The sequence below is a fragment of the Cornus florida genome, unplaced genomic scaffold (assembly GCF_030987335.1).
Source record: "Cornus florida cultivar Cherokee Brave unplaced genomic scaffold, ASM3098733v1 CherokeeBrave_3.0.0_Hap2_Chr01, whole genome shotgun sequence".
NCBI lineage: Eukaryota > Viridiplantae > Streptophyta > Magnoliopsida > Cornales > Cornaceae > Cornus > Cornus florida.
In genome coordinates this window covers 50,733,579-50,754,863 of record NW_026775571.1, presented here as the reverse complement: position 1 = coordinate 50,754,863, position 21,285 = coordinate 50,733,579, and the positions used below count along the sequence as shown (strand labels likewise).

The window sequence follows — 21,285 nt, the reverse complement described above, 5'->3', positions numbered from 1 at the left end:
AAGAAACCAAGGTGAGTTTGAAAAGAGCTTAGCATGGTGGATTAGATCATCCCATAGAAGCTGCTTATCACTTGCAATGTTAGCAGCATAAACAAATGATGTGAAGAAACCAACATTGTGCCCTAACACTGTGATTGAGCAATGTATGGTTTATGAGGTTGTGGTGATGACAGTGAGATTGATTGTGTTTGGGTTCCATAGCACCCAAATTCTTCCCAAGTCAGAGAAAGAATAATTTTCAACCATGCTCCAAGTAGGGGCAAGTTTACTATGAATGGAAACAACATTTTTGGGAGACACTTTGGTCTCCACAATTGAGACTATGTCAATTCTTTTTTCAGAGATTAGTCTTTTAATCTCTGCTTGCTTAGGGGGTGTAATACCCCTAATTCTCAAAAGGATATAACTGGAATTTATTTATTTATTTTATATGCATTTTAATTGATTAATTGATTATTTGATTTGTGTGCATTTGAAATTGTTATTTATTTTAGTATTTGCGTAATTGATTAATTGTGAATATTTATTTGTTTTACTTTAATTATTTAATTGTAATGGGTTATGTGTTTTAATTTAAATTGGTGTATTTGTGATTTAATTATTTGATTATTAGTGACTTAATTGACATGTATTTTTGGTAGCTTAGAGTATTTACGTGTGTTGTATTTATAATTATGTTTAGGGTTTAATTTATGTATAATAGGGTAGCCGACGTATTAATGGACTGGGATTAGGATTAGGGTTTAGAAGGAACCTATATATATATAAGATAGTAGGGTCTGCTAGGTTACAAACCCTATTCACGACATAGTATCTTGAGAGAAAAAACAGAGGAAAACTAGAGAAGAGAGAAACAGAGAGGTTTGAGGGGAAAATACAGAGAGCTTTTAGCTATAGACTGAAGGTGTGCCACAGAGGAAAGAAGAGGTTGATGGTAGAATAGAACTGGAGTAGTAGGAAGGTTACCGGTAGTCGTCCGTTCGTTGGAAACTCCATAGACGGCGGTGAAGATTTCAAACCGGAATCTAAAGGCAAGTTTCATTCTATCTCCTTCCTGTAAACTTGTGTTCTGTGCATTCTCTATAGTCTCTAGGAATCTATTTTAATAATTAAAATGGATGTTTATGCGTGATAGAGTCTCTGTATAATTTTAAACCCCTGTTCGCTTTTGAAACTATGAACTGTTGTGTTTTTATTTTAAATTTTTGTCATTAATTTCACAAAAGAATTTGAGGAGTTTCTAGGATTTAATGAACTTGAATTGAACCCTAGGAATGTAAGAAAAATTCTAGAACGGAGGGTTGAACTTCGCCGGACGCGAAGAAGATAAACGGAGAAAACATAAACTGTCGCGTTCATGGTTTAAGCTTTTGCTAGGTAATTCATGCTGGAATTAAAGAAGTTTCTAGGCTTGTTAGGACTTAATTTGAACCTTAGAAATCTTTAACAAAAGGTGGGACAAAGGGCGGAGGCTTTGCTGGACACGAAGAAGGCAACACAGAGGAAGCAGAAACGGAGGTTGGGGAAGTGGATGCGGCTTCACACTTCAATGGAGGCGGTTCCATTGAAGTGGAGCCAGCTCCACAAAGAGTTGAGGCGGCTCAACTTAAAATTGGAGCCGGCTCAACTTAAAATTAGAGGGGGCTCCAATTTTATAAAGTGCCCAGTACGTGAATTTTGTGATTTCAGGGCTCCAGTGTGTGTTTAAACTTGGTTTAATGGATTTGAATGATGTAATTAAATAGGATTATACCCAAGAATGATTAATTCTACCCATGAATAATTAATTCATGTTAGGAACTTGATCAACTTGGGATTTAAAATTAAATTCACATGCGGTTTACGGCTTGGAAGAAATTAAATTGCTTGTCGTGATGTTTAAGCAAATTTAATGGAGAGGTTTTAAAATGATGTATTTAATTTATTAAAAGACCTAGAATTATTGGTTGAGGCTATGGGAGTGGATGTCATGACTTTTAATTATTAATTAAGCATGCAGTTAAAGAGGGTGGAAGGGTTAATTTCTAGCGTGGTACTAGTAAATTAAACGGACTAAAATAAAAGTTGTTTTTGTGAGGTTATATAAATGAAATATATAATGTATGGGTCCCAGGAATGTTGGTTTCTACTACAGTTATAGACATCATGAAATTTAGATACTAAATTATATGCTGTCAGGAGCAGCGGAAGTTGTAATTGTTAGTCTTGCTTTAGAAAACTAAATGGACTAGCATGGAGGTGGTTTTGGCATTCAAATAAAATGTGTTCAGTTTTTATATCTGAGTATCATTAGATCATGCTTCGGACTTATAGTTGGGGATTAAATAGTCGCCATGAGAATTAAATATTAATTTACATGCCGACAAGGATTGAGGAGGATTTATATGCTAGTCTTCGTTTTAATAATGTAAATGAACTAGTATGGATGTATTGGTTGGGAATTCTAGTATAATGTGCAGTTTATAATTCTGTTTTTCATTATATTATGTTATGGATGATAATTGCTGAACTGTCATAATTTCTGTTCTGTCAATTATATGAAAATGGATGGCTTAAATTGTTTATCAGTACTTTAACAATTTAAAATGAGGATCTATGATTATAATCATATATTGGATGCATAATAGGATCTTAATAATACCTGTTTTCTATTATGCTGGTTCATGGATATACTTGATGTTCTAATGAATGTGCATCACTGGTGGATCATTTGCATTATATGTACCGGTATGGGACGGTGACATATCAGGGATGGATTAGATCAAAAAGCGAAGTCCTACCCCTTCATACATACGGAGTGGATTAGCTAAAACAGTTAAATCCTACATGGATGCATGTCCTGTCAACTAAAACAGTTGAACGACATAACGGATGTTTGTTTTATCTTTCTGTGTTAGGAAGGAATTTATATATATATTTATGGTACCGTGATACGAGCTTGAGTCTCCTGATCACGGTTAGGGTGCGTATATTGCAAAGGTTGAGTAGTTAGATATAGCTAATGTTTCCTGGTAGGTCTAGGTACTTGGCCGCTGAAAAGCGTGTTTTATATGTCACCTTCTACCCAGGCTGAACTATGTTATAGGCTAGTGAGCATCCTATAGTGTGTATATATATATATGGACTATTATAGATATTGCCGAGCTATCAAGGATGTATCTGCGTATCGGGTTTATGTACGGATTGTAATAGATTGAAACTTGCATGTAGGCCTGACCGATTTCTATTTTTTAGGTATTCACCAGTACCAGGCTTAAAGTTTGATCGTGTTGATGCAGATATAGACACTCACTCTTCCGGTTATATAGGATTTTATTTCTATTTTGGTTTTGGATTTTAATTCTGTAAATTTATTTAAAGTTTTGGAATTGGGGGTCCACTAGGTGGATTCCCGAGTTGTACGGATTTAAATTATATTAATTTATTATTTAAGGTTCAAGGATTTTCATTTTAGTTTTCTTTCAGTACATTATTATCTTATTCTTAATATAGTTTTATTCTTGCTTGTTTACATATTAATTGTCTGATATCCCTCGGGTCTGTGCTCGTAATTGATCACCTGTGGCTCTAGAATCGAGGGGTATCACAGGGGGTTGGTTTAACCCCCTAATGTTCCATGTTAGGAGTGTAATCATTTAAAAAGAGGGTAAAAGAACCTTCAAGGTGTCTGTTAGACACCATATCAGTGTAGTATGTCTTTCTTCTTGCAGCCTTCTTTAGAGTTCTTGTTGAGGTGATACCTTGTGAGGCTGTTTGTTAAATGCTTCCTGGCTTAGAGAATGAGGATTATGCAGTGAATGTAATTTTGTTTGGTCTTTGGATCTGTTTTACAGATGTGGTAGCTATTGAGGTAGACTCATCTTCATGGTTTGGTATGGGGACTAGAGACTTGTGTTTTGGTTCCTTGCCATGTTTGTTATATTGTGGGTATGTAACAGGTGAGCACTGTGGTGGAGCTGAAAGGGGGTGGCAGTGTTTCTCTGGCATGGATGATGGTACAGTTGTAGGAGTGTTTGGGTTGGATAGAGTATTATTTTGGGAAAAATTAATTTTTTTGCTGCATAGGGGGGAGTATGGTGGTGTGCGTGGTGGGGAGTTTGGATGGTTGCTCATAATAGGCTTGTCAATTGTAATGTGTTTTGGTGATGAGGGGGTGCAGGATGTAGGCTGGGAGTTTGGTGTGTGGAGCTGTGGACATGCTAGGGGATGGAAATGGTTAGTGTTGTTGTGGTGTGGTGTAGAGGTAGAGGATGGTTGCTTGAGTGTTTGGGTAATGTTAACTGGTGGTTTGTTCTTCTTTTTTTTCCTGATGGTCACCCATTCAGTTGTTGGTTGTATTGTCGGACTATGATCAACTATTGGAGGGCTTGTTTAATGTGAAGTTGGTTTGTCATCCTGTTGAGGTAGTGGTTATATAATGTTTAGAGGGCAACTATTGACAGTGTGGGTGAGCTGATGGCACTTGCTGTAGAATTTTGGGATCCACTAGTATTCCATCCTATATCAACTAAGTTGCCATCCATTTTTAGCTGGACTTCATTGCGCAGAGACTTGTTGAGGTCTATGTTTACACAAAGTCTTGCAAATTTGAGCTTGGTTCTGTCCTCGATTGCTTGATCAGCGTGTAGAGGTTCTCCCACTGAACTTGCAATGTAACTGAGACCATTTGCTGTCCAAAATTTAAGTGGGATGTTGAAGAATTTGATACAGGTGGGGATGCAGTCAATGCTTGATGGTTGTGATTGATTTTGGTTGGTCCACCTCATCAGGAAGAAGGGGTGTCCAGCTATGGACCATGGACCAAGGGAAAAAACTTTATGTGCTTGAAATGAGGAACTGAATCTGAAGAGGAAAATGTTATTCTCCCCCAAAATTGTGTGAGTAAGGCCATAGGATGTCCAGAGTTCTGCTGCAGCAGCTTGAACCACCTTAAAGGGGAGTCTCTTTTAAAAGGATTTCCCAACTAAGTGCAGTAAGCTCTAAAATTCCATACCTTCATCAGCAATTTCTTGAGGAGGGTCAATGATGGATGGTGAGTCTTTGGATGGATTAAAAAATTTGAGGACCATTTCGTTGGTGTTTTGCTTTACTACATCGGTCCATGTTTTTGTCCCTTTTGTAGTTGGTTGTGGAGGTAATGGGTTAGAGGTTGTGTTCCCAAGTTTAAGTTTGGTAGAGTCTGGAATTGCATATAATGCAGTGGTTGGGGAGTGTTGGCTTTTTATGGTAGGTTGTGGAAAAGAGTCAATGTTTTTGCCATTTTTGGTAGTGTTAGTTTGGACCAAAGCCTGTGGTGAGTCTGATGGCTGCCTTGGTGATGTAAGTAAAGCATTGTTTGTAATATTCAAATTTGAATTTGAAATCAAACCTGGTCCCGCCCAATTATTCTGCTCAGTGCCGTTGGTGGAGGCTGTGGAAGTGGATTCAGGTGGCTACTGTTGAAGATGACTGATCTGTAGCTTAACCTTTTGTAGTCAGAGTTGATCTTCTTCTACTTGTCATACATCTCGAAAGGGAAACACAAGGTTGTTTTATTATACATGTACATTTCATGTTTCAGTAATTAACTTTCAAGCAATACAATCATGTTCAGAAATTGAGGTGTGTAAACCAAATAAATGACCAAACTGATCAAAATCACACCAATCAAAACATACATTATATATATATATATATATATATATATATATATATATATATGTCAATTCTAAAAGAATATATTATATAATCATTTTATTTTATTTTTATTTATGCAACTTTAAAGGAAAATCATGAGTTTCTAAATCATGCTCTGATACCACATGTAAATTATAGTTATTCATATTAAGCATTAATTACAAATAAAAATGAATCCCAAAATCTTAGAACTTCATTATTTTCACATGTCTATAATGCATAAACAAATAGTTAAATATAAATATTTCGATTTGTAATTGCAAATCTCGCTAAACATCATAGATTTTTTCTGCAGAACGAATAAAGTGTTGTTAAAGTGTGGAAATCGATTTCTCTCTCTTAACCTTTTGCACACATAAACATTATATGTGTTGTTTCATTAGTATACATAATTGATGGAAATATGCATTTTTATAAAGGCATCGAGATGACTATTTTTCCTTTTAATAACCTTAATTTTACTTTTCATCAAAATAAGGAATAAATAAGAAAACACTTCCTCAATAATTAATTACCAAAAAAATAATTTATAAGTTAATCAAATAATAAAATATTAATTTAATATCTATTTATTTAATCACTAATTAATAAAATATATTATATGTCTAAATCATGTGACTGACATAATTAATAAATAATCTTATGCAAGGATTCCATTTAAATTGGGAAAAGCAATTAACAAGCAGGTGTCCTATAAATCAGTCCATAATCATTTTTGTCTTCTTCAACTGGTTTGAGAAAGTCTCCTATGAGCTCAATCAAATATATTTTGCAGCCGCAACCTTCCTTCCTAACTCTTCTTTGGATAAAACAACATCACGGGGTTATAAGTCATGTTTTGTCTAATAATTAAAATTGTGTGTGTATTAAACCTGTGCCCCCTTTGGTAATTGAAGACATGGACTACCAATTTCCCACAGTAACCAACATTTTCTTTCCTCTCTCAATGAATCACTATAACAAAGAGTAAACAGACAAAAGAGTAAGTGGCTACGTGAAAGATTCAATAAATGGGGTTTCTAGAGAGATCAAGTGACAAAATTGAGAACAATTGTTTACAAAATTCAATAAATTGCTTTCTTTTATAAAAAAAAACTTGATCTAAACATGCTTTATTTTTTAAGAAATTTAAATGAAATGATTTTAATTTGAGAGTTCTTTAAGATTATTATTTAGATAACAAAATAAAAAAAAAAAAAAAAAATTTAATATGTATAAAAGTTACAAATTTGATCAGTTTAATAGTATTAATTAAAAAAAAAAAAAAAAAAAAATAGGTGATGTGTGCGTGCGTGATCAGTTTAATAGTATTAATTATTGAAGAGGAGATCTCATAACTATAATTTTACGAATTTGAGTTCAAATTGGTAGACTCCTAATTCAGATATGAGAGTGGCTTTACCTGCTGTCTATGGCAATCATGGCTGTCGACAAGTACAACTCGTCGGTTCGATCTTTAACTCATAACCACCGAAGTACTTTTGCTCTGTCATAGAATTCGCATCTGCCGATGGGAAGTTTGACGCTACCGCCGGTGATGGTGCTTAACTGGGCGGTGAAGGATGAGGCGGCGGCAATGGCAATTACAAAGGTAGGTCTAACACGTGTTCGCGGGTCGTAATCGTGTCGTGTCGATTTGAAAATATTCTAATAAACAGCTCAACTCGAATACCATCCGTTTAATAATTGTGTCAGAAATCCTGAACACTAACCCGACTTTTTTATTAAACGAGTTACACGTATAACATGTTTATTAAACGGGTTACATGTGTAACCCGTTTAATGGCCTGTTTAATATAATCAAATATTTTATTATTTAAATTATTAATAATACTCGATCAAACATTAATACTAGAAAAATTTAAGTTTCAATCCAACCAAATTATTAAATAATTTCTAATCTACAAAAGAATAAATTATAAGATACAAATTTAGATAATTATTTTGAAACTTAAATAGAAATTTGTTTATGACACGTATAGTTAAACGGGTATAAACAAATTACACATGTTAAACCCCTCAACCCAAATACGACACGATTAAGTAAACGGGTTAATCGTGTCGACTCGTTTACAACCCGAATTTGTTTAAGGTCAACCTAAATCCGTTTAACTCGTGTCGTGTTTGAGTCGTGCTGGCAAATCGTGTCAAATTTTGTCACCCCTAAAATTAGTGTACTTATACGTATCTATAAACCATATGGTTTGCCATCAGTGAAAAAACTGTCAGCACGAGCAAAAGGATAAAAAAACGTGTAAGGCGCGTGAAGATAATACGAAAATTTTAATTTATTAAGTATGCATGACATGAGCAAAATTCGTCCTTGACTCGCGGTGACGTAACAGAAAGGAGGTCTAATAGTTTCATTTTTAGGATAGGTCCGAATAAATTCCTAAATCACATAAAAAATTCTTATAATTATAACAAATCATAGATGCGGTAGCGTAATTTACCCAATTTTAAATTAAACATAACTTAACAAACACAAAACATTATAAATGTAAGAAGTCCAATCATCAAAGTCGGGAAGGTAATCAAAGTCTTTTCTTAGCCACTTTTCAATACAAACTTTAATGGCGGGATATAACCCCCCACATGGTTTTGACACTATATTAACATCACTATTCAAATTGTCCACTATCCAAAAAAAAAAAAAAAAATTGTTCACACTTCTCTCGTGGCTTTAGAATAAGTTTCACTATTTAATTGTGGGACACTTTAAAAACATATATTTATAACTTAGTTATTTTTTTGGACAATAACATTTTACAAGTTTGATAAATTAAATAATGACACTCCAAATCAAGATAAAAGTATATTATTATCCTATTAATTATGAATTGATTTATTTAAATTATGAATTTATTATTTTAACATTTTTAAAGTATTTTAATGGACAAAATTAACTTTTTCATTTCCGAGCGACAAAATCAGAATAGCCTACAACTTAAAATATATACATGGTTTGTGTTCCCTTTTGCTGACGACATAATTATTTTCAGTGATAAAAATGAGTTATTTTATTTGAAAAAACACAATTTAATACACACAATTAAAGGGAAATGATTTCAGTATTCCAAGAATAACCATGACAGCTAGTGGATCGCACCTTAGTCGCATCAAGAGGGCCGGCCAGCTCTCACATTCCAAGAATAATATGCTTTTAACAAAGGCTAACCATGAAAGATACCTGACTGGACAAATGATACCGATACTTCAGATCATTGCCACAAACACCATGCACATATAAGTCAATCAGGTATGGCCCTCTAAAGTACTCTACAGTGTCACCTTTGTAATTAAAGATTTTAATTAATAATTTAAATAAGTTAATTCATAAGTAAAAAAAAAAAAAATTTATTTTATCTTATCTTAATTCATAAAATATTTTTATTTTAACTTAATTTGAAGTGCCTTTATTCAATTTATTAAATTTGAAAGTATGATCATCCAAAAAATGCGTAGTTCAACTACCTGTCTTCAATCCAAACATAATGAATGTGAGTGCAATTTAAAATGATATTCTTACTAAGATGTGGGTCCCACTCTCATGAAACCAGGTTGTAAAAATTAACAAGGTGTCCTACAAATTACTCCATAATTCATTTTTTTTCTTGTTCAACTGGCTTAGAGAAAGTCTCATCTAAGCTCAATCAAATATATTTTGCAGCTTCAACCTTCCTTCCCAACTCTTCTTTGGATAAAACAACATCATGCAGAAAGGTAACAAACTCTCTCTCTCCTCCTCCTCTCTCTCTCTCTCTGATCATCTGAGAAAGGTCTCTAATTAAACTCTTAATTTATGTTTAATCAGATGGATATGGCAAAGTTAACATTCTTGCACACATCCTTGCTGCAACCTCAATCGGATTCATCTCCGCCGGCGCTGCTATTCATTTTTACCGGAAAAAGTCTAAATTCTCGAAAGAAAACTATATTATCCCGCGTTTTGAGAGCACAGGATCCTCTCATGGAGGAAAACATGAAGCTTTTTCTCATTATGTTGGTCAGTATATATATATATATATATATATAAATAAATAATATTCTCAAAATCTTAATTTTGTTTTATAAAATATTTAATTATTTGTTATATATATATACTTTGTGCAGTTAGGCAAATAGGGTTTAAAGATGCAAGTGAGTGTCCCCAATTATGCAAGTTAGCTAATGAATATTTGAGGAAAACCAAAGACTGCGAAGAAAAAATGTATGAGTATTTTGCTAAGGAGAAAAATGCTGAGTCACTGTATGTCAAGTTGGTGGAGGAATTCGAAACCTGTATTCTCAGTTATTTTGCATTTAGTTGGAGCAAAGCTTCTAGTATGATCACCCAGGTATATATATATATATATACACACACACACTTTGAATTTAATCCCAACTAATTAATTATATTAATTTGTTAATAATTTATTTATTAATTTAATTGTCTACTTTCTTGGGTTGAACTAATTGCAGGTTTTGAGGGTTGATTATGAGAAGAAAAGGTTCATAGACATCGTGATGCAGGCTACAAGGTGTCCATTATTTTTCATATACCTTCTCCTTGTTTTATAATAAATATATATCTATATATATAATATAATGCTTAGTCTAACTTAACCCCTTGTACTATAATTTTGTGTCACATAACTTCCATGAGGAGAGGAGGTCACTACACTATAAAAAATAATTCAACTTACTCCCTCGTCATCATCTGTTGGTTGAATAAAGAGATAAAATAACTTTATTGCCTAACTTCATTTTTTTTTTCCTAAATAATATATTTCTCATAAAAATGAACACTAAAGTCATTTCACCACCTTCATATTCATGGACAGATGACGGCAAGGGCTAAAGTGGAAAATTTTCTTTTAAAAAATAGATCAAGGGAGGTTATGTATAAAAAAAACAGAATTTAGAAACATAGGCGGAACAAAAATGATAGTATAAAGAGTTAAGTGCAATGGTCTTTTATATATATATACACACACACACAAACATTCACGTATACACACTCATCTCCTCTCTGAATTGCCTATGGCTCAGTTTGGTATAATGGAAATGGGGGAAAAGAAAAGATAGGAAATGGAAGAAAGTAAAAAGTGGCGTTTGGCAAAGAATGTTGGATGAAAAGGAAAGGGAATTGATGGAGGCGTTTGGAAGGAAAGTAAAGCACTAATATTTTTAATGAAATTTTATTAATATCAAATTTACTCTTATACATATAAGAGAAAAATTCTATGAAAAAAGGTATAATTATAAATTTATTACATTAATTTCTTTTTCTTTACTATTATTTCTTTTCTTTTCTTTTATTAATTAACCAAATACAACAAGTAACTAACATTAATTTTTCCTTTCTTTTCTTTTATTTTTCCTCCTAACTAAGTTATCTTTTCTTTTCCATTGTACCAGCATACCCTAAGGGTAAGTCTGGTGCAATGGAAAAGGGAGGAAAGAAAATGAAAGATGATGGAGGGTGATTAAAAAATTGTGTTTGGCATAAATAGTGGAAGAAAAGGAAATGAAAGAGATGGTATTGGAAAAATATCATAAGGCTTGAATAGTAACTTTCTTATCTTCTCAAAAATGGGAGGAAATGGAAGGAAAGAGAAGAAAAGGCTTGATGTATTATGTCTGATGCCAAATATATTTATATTTCAGTTAATCTATCTGTCTGAAAGAATCAAAAGTTCAAAACATATATATTACCTATATCAAAACCCATATTGGCATATCATTTCAGATTGTTCAAAAAATCAAAACACATATCTTTCAGTTTTCATCGCCTGCTGTTCCAGTTTGGGTTCGCAGTTCGCAAGCTTAAGCCGATGTCTCTCAACTCTCAAGCCTGCCCCCCTCTCTCTCTCCAACTTCTAACTTGTATGTATGGGTTTTGTTTTAATTTTTTTTTTTCTAAATCAACTAATCAAGGTCTGTAATTCTTGTTTTGCAAACTAAAATCAAGTGTAATCTTGATTTTGTGTAAGGGTAAATTTGACATCAGAAATAATACATCAAGCCTCTTCTTCTCTTTCTTTCCTTTTTTTCTTATTTTTGGAAGATAAGAAAGTTACTATTTATGCCTTGTATTATCCTTCCAAAATCATCCATTTTCTTTCAACTATTTATATCAAACACAATTTTTTAATTACCCTTCGTCACCTTTTTTTTTTCTTTCCTGCCGTTTCCAAACTAACCCTAAATAATAAGAAATTTTCATCTACTTTTATCACCGAACTCCCTTCTCTGAAAAAGTTTTAATGTTATTTTTGAAATTTAAAAAAAATGTTAGTGTTATTTAGTTCATCCAAAAAAAAAAAAAAAAGTAAGTGTAATGATTCCATCTATTTTATATATATGACCCCACACACCACATGCACAATAAACGATGATATATAATGTTCTCAGAGTACTTTTTATTACAGTTTACACAGTATGTTTAACTATTGCCACTGACTCTTTTATGTACTCTATGCAGATAAAAATGTTCTCAGCTACTTTTTATTATTATCATTTGTTTCCAATCTACTTTTTATCAAACAGCCTGTAAAAAATAAAATTCTCGCGCCAAAACTCCATCTGACTCCGTACCCCGAGAAACGAGTGGATAGGAATAGTTCTTCTTTTTCTCTCCTTTTATTCTTTTCTTTTGTTTTTTCTTCTTTCTTTTTTTGGAAAGATAAAAGAAGTCGTCCCCAACAAGCCCATTTGTGAGCCAAAAAAACAAACAAAAAAAAAAAAGGTAAGGACCAATTTTAGATGGGACTCCTTAGCTTTTAGATAAATTGTATTGACTTCTCCTAAAATTCAGACAAGTTACACCCAAATAGAATGTGTGGCATTTACTACACATACCTCCCTCATGACTGTTAGTGAGCTAACAGATGTTAAGTTATATGACAAAATGCCATTTATACCCCTATATTATTAATAACATTTTAATAAAAATATCATGTCATATAAAAGTACTCTATTTATCCCCACGATATAGCCAAATTCTTCACCTCCGCTCTCCTCCCACTTTCTGCATTATGTTTCGTCATTGTCGATAGTGAGGAGGAAAAAATAAGGAGTTAGAAGTGGGAGAAGGTGGTGGTGGCGGTAAGCAGTGGTGGCCCGAACAGGCAAAACCTTTAGTCATTGTCTTTTAGCATCAAGCACCTCAAGGTCAATTAGTCTAAATATATGGTGTTTTGTAACTTTATATAAATCTGTAAGGCTAGTAAAGTCTTTTCACCCACCATAAGGGTATTTCAAACATTATATAAAATTTATTTAATGGATCTAACGGTTCATTGACGGTAGGGAGTCGTGGAATACATATACTAAACCATAGAGGAGCATAGAATAATAAATGTCAAATGTTCTATACATGTATAATTTATTCAAATTTGAGAAAAGGTGAGTGTTATTTACTTTAATTTTTATTTGTTTTAAAATAAAAAGACAAAAATAATACAAGTGAAATTTTATTTGTCGGGGTATCTTGATACATGACGTGTCGGGGTATCTAAAATCGTCATTAAGCCTGTCAATATGGTCAGATTTGTCTGTACATCTAATTATTGAAATTTTGAAAGCGACCTTAATTAAATGTAACCTTATCCTCTTCTTTTTTGGGCAAAATGTCCACCTATCCAAAATATTAAAAAAGCATGATAAACGTTGACACTTTGTCTCTAGCGGTCATAGCAATATATTAATATTGAATTGTGGGACCGATTGCAAAATATCTTTAACAGAGCATTACATATCATAATCATATGTGACAAGATGATTTATTTATTTATTTTGAATTGGATTGGTAGGAAAAGAAGATTTGAGAAGGTGACCAAGGACCTGAAGGTGACTAGGATGTTTACTACATTGGTGGAAGAAATGAAAGCAATCGGGTACGCCAAACCGAAGGATGAATCAGAATGTACAGCGGTGATGACGCCGGTGGACCACAATGAGAGGAGTCCGGTGCTCCTCCTTATGGGCGGTGGAATGGGAGCCGGCAAAAGCACGGTCTTAAAAGACGCTCTCAAACAGTAATAACTCATCGTCATCTTTATCTTCATCTCAATTATTTTAGAAATTAGAAACCTCGTTATAAAAAATCGTCTCAAACATTATAGCGTCACAATATTTGAAAAATGTATGCAAATTGCCCATAATGTCGGTAAAAGTCTATTTTGATTAATTTTTTTCAATATAAATATTACAAAATACCCTCTTTTTATTAAAGTTGGATGGACAAATACTGGCAGATCATTTTGGTCAGGCTCGGCTGCGGCAGATGCGGTTGTGGTAGAGGCAGATGCTTTCAAGGAGACAGACGTAATTTACAAAGCCCTTAACTCTAGGGGTCACAGCCAAGACATGCTACAAACTTCTGAACTGGTACTCTCTCTCTCTCTCTCCCCCCTTGAAATTAGGTTCTTTTTATATACCTCGAAATTATTATTATTATTATTATTTTAAAAATACACCACTCACCTATGATGTTGGACACGTGGAATAAGTGTCATGTGTCAAGATACCCCAGACATGTAGACGCGTCAATTTACACTTGAGAGAATAAAAGGGGTGTGATCTCGGACACGTATCTAACACATGTCATGTGTCAAGATACCCTGACCTGGCCAGGGACGTGCCAATTCAATTTTTTCTTTTTTCTTTTTTGAAAAATAAGAGGAGGAAGACAAGGCATGAAGAAAATTTTTATTGAGCCTGTTATATCTAATCATTCATACACGAAATGTATAATTCACACGTGGACATGTGTATTACAGAACGGTCCAAATGCAAGTTTTTCTCCAAAACATGCTACAACCTCTTATTTTCCTCTTTGTTGGACTTTGAAACCTCATCAGGCTTCTTTGTGGAGTAATTGCCTGGGCTCCACTGAAAGACAGAGTAAAGAAGATGAGGAGGAGAGAACCACGTGTGTGGTAGAGAAATGGGATAAGAGGAGATTGTAGTCTTATCATCTTATAAAAAGGATGGTTACAGATATAGCTATTCAATTGCTGGATATAAGGATATATTTTAATAGAATTTGGACTTATAGTTTTTATGTTTTTCAAGAGTAGTAAGGATTTATATATAGTAAAAGTATATATTTTATTGTTTTATCCTTTATGTGCCTGTGTTTTATTTTTCTTAAATTTATCTTATTGCGGTGTCTTTACCCGTGTCTCGTGTTCCATGTCGTGTTGTACTGTCCCGTGTCCCAGCTTCATAGTCACTCACATACTCTTTATCCTCTTAAAAACTTAAACCCTCGCTACGCACTTTAATAGATTAAAGAGATACTATTAGACCCTCATTATTCACTTTAACAGATTAAAGAGATGCTATTAGGCCACGAGGCCTTGGCATCAAATTTATTACCACTTTAACATAGATGTTAGGTTTCCACGCATTTGAGATGTGTCCTAATTTTTTGTTACCTTATACCAACACACTAGGCCTCATGAATGCGCCACTGAGTACACTAACAGGCATTTTCATAATGTACCTCACATTTAAGTGATTTCACCATGAAAAGTATCAATTTGATTGTTTGATAAAATGGAAAGTTAGGGATTTGAGAATAGGCAATGTGGCCCACAAACCCTAAATTTGCAATTTCTCAAAATTGGCTAAATTGGTTGGGCGGATTTGAAATCAAATGGTGAAATTGGATTTAGGATACATATTGATGTTTTGACCCCATTTGATTGATTTTGGTGAGGAATTATGACCCTCTAATTTTGGCCAGAGTCAAAACTAGGGCACCAGAAACCCTTGTTTAGGTTCCATTGGGAATCAATTTCAATAATGGTTAAAATGATGTGAAATGTTAGGAAATGATTCAAATCTATATTTGGGTAGATTTCGAACGAAATTAGAATTAGGGTACTAAAAAAACCCTAATAGAGGCCTATATAGGGGTGATTCCACAATCGATCAATTAGTGGAACGAACTTGGAATGACTTGTAACGATAAAATTCCACCTTTGGAGAAGAACTGAATTCTTTAGAACTCATTCATTGTACCTATTTTTGGAGTTTATAAATGGCTGGATGACATAATAGTCTAGTTAATTAGGCCGCCGGACAAAATGTGGTTTCTTTACCTTGATGCTAAAGAAGTCTGTGCTTTTCTTGTCCAGGTCTATATATGAAAAGGGAATATGTTGTTATGAGGATGCTTTGTTGTAAATTGGGGTATTTGCGTATGAAGTATTTGAACACCCCTTATCTGAGAGAGACTGAGAAAGATTGATTGTCTCTGCTCATCTGGTGGATAAAGAGTATGCCAAATTTACCGTCTGGAATGGTTTAAATTTGAGTTTAGCTTATAGAGTGGAGTTAGAGATGACTACTTTGGTTTCTTTATGTATATTACTGGTGTGCTATTTTTTCTATGCTAACTACTAATTTCTAATGCTATTGAGCTTAAAATGAGAGGAAACTACACTCTCTCAGTTGGAAACCGATAATTTGTCCTAAAAGGGAGGGAGGATTCGGTATTAGAATAATTAAAGACATTCATTACGCTTCAAAGTGTATCCCATGCTCGGAATTTCATTCAAAGCAAGGATAGACTGTAGGTACGTAGTTTGGTACAAGAGGAAAGTATGCGAGGGATTCAACATTTTTGAGTTGTGTGGTAATGTAACTTGCTTCAACCATTTGGAAGGTAAGTTCTTAACAGAGATATTGAGTCCTATAATTTTGAGTAATTTGGACTTTTCCAATTCTTCCAACCGGCGAGTTTAGATCATGCATGCGCTTGGTTCTCAGGTTGTTTCAGTGCATAAAATGTTGCGGTTTTGATTTAACTTAGAACTTTGAGATGCATCAGGGGCTGAGCAGATGGTGTGGAAGGAAGCTGCATTCCCTTAAAAAATGTGTGGAACTCCTATAGGTTAGCGAAGCATCAAGTTCAATGACTTAACATGTGTTAGATGGTGTTGAAGGATTTAAATATTAAAGTTACACCCTCTCGAACAACTTAAGTTTTTAGAGTAATTAAATGGGTGTTTTGAAATAGTGCGCGCCCTACCTATAGGTGACACTCTTATATATGTAGCTGTCTGACTAGTTTCTTCATTCTTCATAGGGAAAGGTTCTCAGACAAAGCTGTCAAAGGTATGCCCCATTGCCACTATTTCACATATATGGACTGAGGAATCATAAAGTTCATGAGGTTGTGTATAGAGATGTTCCTCATCTTGAAATGGCCTTTTTTTTTTGGGAGATCTTGGATGTCCTTGGTTTGAACTTTGTCCTTATCACCCAAAAAAACAAAAAACCATACTTTGTAGATCTTAATATGAGTTATTTTCTGTTCATTGTATGTAAATAGTGCTACCTAGGTTTGCATTAGCTGCAACATTAACCTTTTTCTTCTATTTGTACTGTTAAGGAGGTATGTGTTGTACTCAGGGACAGATTTACAGTGGACTTAGTGGGACATCCGCTCCCACTGAAATTTTTTGTTTTTATATTATATACCTACAAAATTTTAACATTGCCCCAGCTGAAATTACAAAAAAGCCCCACTATATAAATTTACCCTCACACAATCTTCTAGGTTCGTCACTGCTTGTACTATATTGTTTTTCTCTCATTATTACAATGTCATTTAGGGGGGAAAACTGCTGATGTTAACTTATACATTTTTTGAGAACAGGTGCACCAGTCATCCACTGATGCAGCATCTTCTCTCCTGGTAACAGCACTTAACGAAGGACGCGACGTGATCATGGATGGTACCCTGTCATGGGTGCCATACGTCGAGCAGACAATCGCCATGGCACGAAACGTTCATAAATATCGTTACAGCATGGGTGTTGGCTACAAGGTGTCGAGTGATGGTACCATTACTGAAAACTATTGGGAAAAAGAAGATGTAACTCAAGAAAAGGAACAAGGGCAACAAGCTAAGATGAGGAAACCATATAGAATAGAGTTGGTTGGAGTTGTTTGTGATGCTTATCTTGCTGTTGTTAGAGGCATCAGGTAATGATTCATATAATAAGTATATAAATTAATATGTATATATATGTGTGTGTGTGTGTGTTTTCTTTCAAAGTTTCTAATTTTATACATTAAAACACCCTCGTATATTGGAATAAGGTCATTTTTTACTTAAAACTCACGTTTTCAATCAAAGTTTCTAACTTTGTACATTAAACACTCTCATGACTTCAAATGTACCTTGAATAAGGTTATTTTTAAATCAAAACTCTCATTTTCTTTCAAACTTTTAAATGTTATACATTGAAACAATCTCGCGATACCCAAGAAAAAAAAAAAAAAAACACTCGCGACTTTAAAAGTACCTTGAATAAGGTCATTTTTAACTCAAAACTCACAATTTTGATTCAAAGTTTCTAACTTCATACATTAAAACACTCTTGCGACTCTAAAGGTACCTTGAATAAGGTCATTTTTAACTCAAAACTCACATTTTCATTCAAAATTTCTAACTTCATACATTAAAACACTCTCTTGACTTCAAAGTACCTTGATTATAGTCTTTTTATTATTATTATTTTCCCACTTTCCATTTCTAGGCCTCTCCTAACTACTATTAAAATGCTTATCAAAATGACTGATTATATGTTTGTACACATTTCATTCACTCTTAATTCTCTCTGGTGAGTTATTAAGGTGTTTTTTTTCCAATTAATTCAGGAGAGCTGTAATTATGGGAAGGGCAGTGAGGGTGAAGTCACAGTTGAAATCTCACAAGCAATTTGCAAGTGCATTTCCAGGATACTGCCAACTTGTTGATAATGCTAGGCTATATAGCACCAATGCATTGGGTGGCCCACCAAAGGTAAAATCTATATTTATAGAATAATGATACTTAGGCCAACATCTCTACGATTGAGTTTTAAGTGATAAATATAGAGTCCATTTGAAATATATCTAAGAGTAGATAAAACCTCGGCTAGAGTTTTATGTCAAATGCATCGACTTAAGTATCATCTAACGACTTATACATGCGTGGTGCGGATGAATTTCTTGCTCACCGGTGAGCAAGAAATTCATTCGCACCCTGTAGAGTGATCGTTAAATATAAAAAAAGAAGTTACCATAAAAACATAGCAATCATATTCAATGGTCACTATGCATAGTGCGGATTAATTTCTTGCTCACCGGCGAGCAAGAGATCATTTTCATGTGTGTATATATGTGTGTGTGTGTGTGTGTGTGACTCTATAATAAGCCTGAGCTTATGCTTGAAAATACAAATATACACTAAAGTCCTAAAAGCCTTCTATAGAGTAAGACTGAATTATTTTTATCATTTTCTATATAAATAAGACTTTTATGTTTGGGTGCATATATATAGATTTAGACAGGATCATATGAAATTAGGGAGAGAACAAACTTTATAGAAAAAAAGGTCACTGGAAAATTTTTGTTACTTAAAAGCCAATAATCAAAAGCCTAAGTTTAATTCGTATCTTTAGGCTTGATAATATATGTAAGCTAGCTTTGAACATGATATTCAAATATGTGATTTATTATTCAAACCAGGAGATTAAACAGCTTCATTATATAAACAGAATTACATTAAACAGCTTCACTATATAAACAGAATTACATTAAACAGCTTCATTATATAAACAGAATTACAAACATTGAACAAAATTGCATAACTTTAAACATGAAACTTAAAAGACACAACTTACAAAAGAAAGCTTGAACAGAAAGCTTTCAGAAATCCACACCTAGAGAGTACACTCACAACTGACAATATTACAGAAAAGATTCACTCTGAAAAAACAAAAACGATGCCTTCCACTAAGCTAAATGGTCTCTTATATAGACCAAACAAACAGACAAGCCACCACTAATCACGGGAAAAAGTAGATAATAGATAAGAACGAATCTGCTTTACAGGTAAGTGAATTTCTCTTTAGCAGAAACGACAAAAAGGGCTTTATTAAAGCTCTAATAATGAGCTATTAGCCTTATAGATCATCATCATGAGCCATCGTGTGTTGGATAGAATTTGGAGTCGGTTAGGGCCCGATCACTATTTATGAATAGTAAATTTGACTTTTTTCACTATTCATCGTCTTTAGTCGAGTAATTTTGATGCAACAAATATCTCCATTGGGAGGTGGGAAAACTGGAGGTTCATCAAAATATAGACCTTATTGAACCAAATTCTTCATTTTCTTCTGAATCAGAGTCTGAAAGAACATTTGTAAGTTCCATGGCAATATCTTACGTAAAGACCTTAAGAAACAAATTGCCATGGAACTTACAAATGTTCTTTCAGACTCTGATTAAGAAGAAAATGAAGAATCTGGTTCAATAAGGTCCATGTCTGATGAACCTCCAGCTTTCCCACCTCCCAATGGAGATGATTGTTATGGCATCAAAATTACTTGACTAAAGACGATGAATAGTGATTGGGCCCCAACCGACTCCAAATTCTATCTAGGACATGTTGGCTCATGATGACGATCCATGAGGCTAATAGCCCATTACTATAGCTTTAATAAAGCCCCTTTCGTCGTTTCTGCTAGAGAGAAATTCTCTTACTTGTAAAGCAGATTCGTTCTTATCTATTATCTACTTTTTTCCCGTGATTAGTGGGGGGTTGTCTGTTTATATGGTTTATATAAAAGACCATTTAGCTTAGTGGAAAGCATCGGTTTTTTATTTTTTTTATTTTTAAGTGTGAAATTTTTATCATTTTCTATATAAATAAGACTTTGATGTTTGGGTGCATATATATATATATATATATAGATTTAGACAGGATCATATGAAATTAGGGAGAGAACAAACTTTATAGAAAAAAAGTCACGGGAAAATTTTTGGTACTTAAAAGCCAATAATCAAAAGCCTAAGTTTAATTTGTATCTTTAGGATTGATAATATATGTAAGCTAGCTTTGAACATGATATTCAAATATGTGATTTATATTATTCATTTGTGTAATCGCAGCTAATAGGATGGAAAGATGGTGATAACAAGCTGCTGATTGATCCAGATGAAATCAAATGTTTGAGCATAGCAAGCAGTTTGAACCATGATGCAGAGGGCATATATGACCTTTACCCACAACCTGCAGGCCAAATATACGAGGCCGGTTCAGTTTGGAACGACATAGTTTTGATGCCTACAAGGGGAAGTCGTCAACTAGAGCTAAAGGCTGCCATTCAGAAAATTGAAAACCAGATAATTTAATTGTAACGCATAACTTAATTGCTTTGTGGATTTGTTCAAACTATCTCCAAGATCATGAGCAATCATTTTGAAGAAGAGGAATTTAAATTTCCAAATCAACATATGTAATAAATACCAGTATGTTTTCCGATGTTAATCAAGATTTCAATGTTACTTAGCATTTTTGTATAGCTAAGAGGTTTGAGCTATGTGATAGTGTAATACAAAGATCGATCCTTGTATATTGACCAACTTAATGAGAAATAGAAAGAATTAATTTATTTTGCTTTGGGAGACTCAAATCGAACACAAGGACGACGACTTGATTTGAATTCAATCTTAATGAACAATTGATGAAAGGATGGGTTGATTTGTTCCTAATTAACTATTACACAAATGCTAAGTAATAATGCAAGTAAATTGAGTAAGTAATGAGCAAAAGAAGAT

General features: G+C 33.8%; 1 protein-coding gene across 1 annotated transcript; it reads left to right on the top strand.

Annotated features, from left to right (window-relative positions):
* The first annotated feature begins 9,279 nt into the window (after nt 1-9,279).
* Nucleotides 9,280-21,019, top strand: LOC132296606 (calmodulin calcium-dependent NAD kinase-like). Its single transcript, XM_059794794.1, has 9 exons — nt 9,280-9,399; nt 9,491-9,682; nt 9,790-10,013; nt 10,138-10,196; nt 13,473-13,697; nt 13,917-14,049; nt 17,333-17,661; nt 18,340-18,484; nt 20,617-21,019. The coding sequence occupies exons 1-9, from the start codon at nt 9,390-9,392 to the stop codon at nt 20,857-20,859; spliced, it is 1,560 nt and encodes a 519-aa protein (XP_059650777.1). The 5' UTR covers nt 9,280-9,389; the 3' UTR covers nt 20,860-21,019.
* Nucleotides 21,020-21,285: the final 266 nt, after the last annotated feature.

Excerpts from the sequence above, each read along its gene's own strand:
- LOC132296606 (XM_059794794.1), top strand. Across the intron at positions 13,698-13,916 it reads TTAAAAGACGCTCTCAAACA|ATCATTTTGGTCAGGCTCGG; the intron begins GTAATAACTCAT and ends AAATACTGGCAG. Across the intron at positions 14,050-17,332 it reads TGCTACAAACTTCTGAACTG|GTGCACCAGTCATCCACTGA; the intron begins GTACTCTCTCTC and ends TTTTGAGAACAG.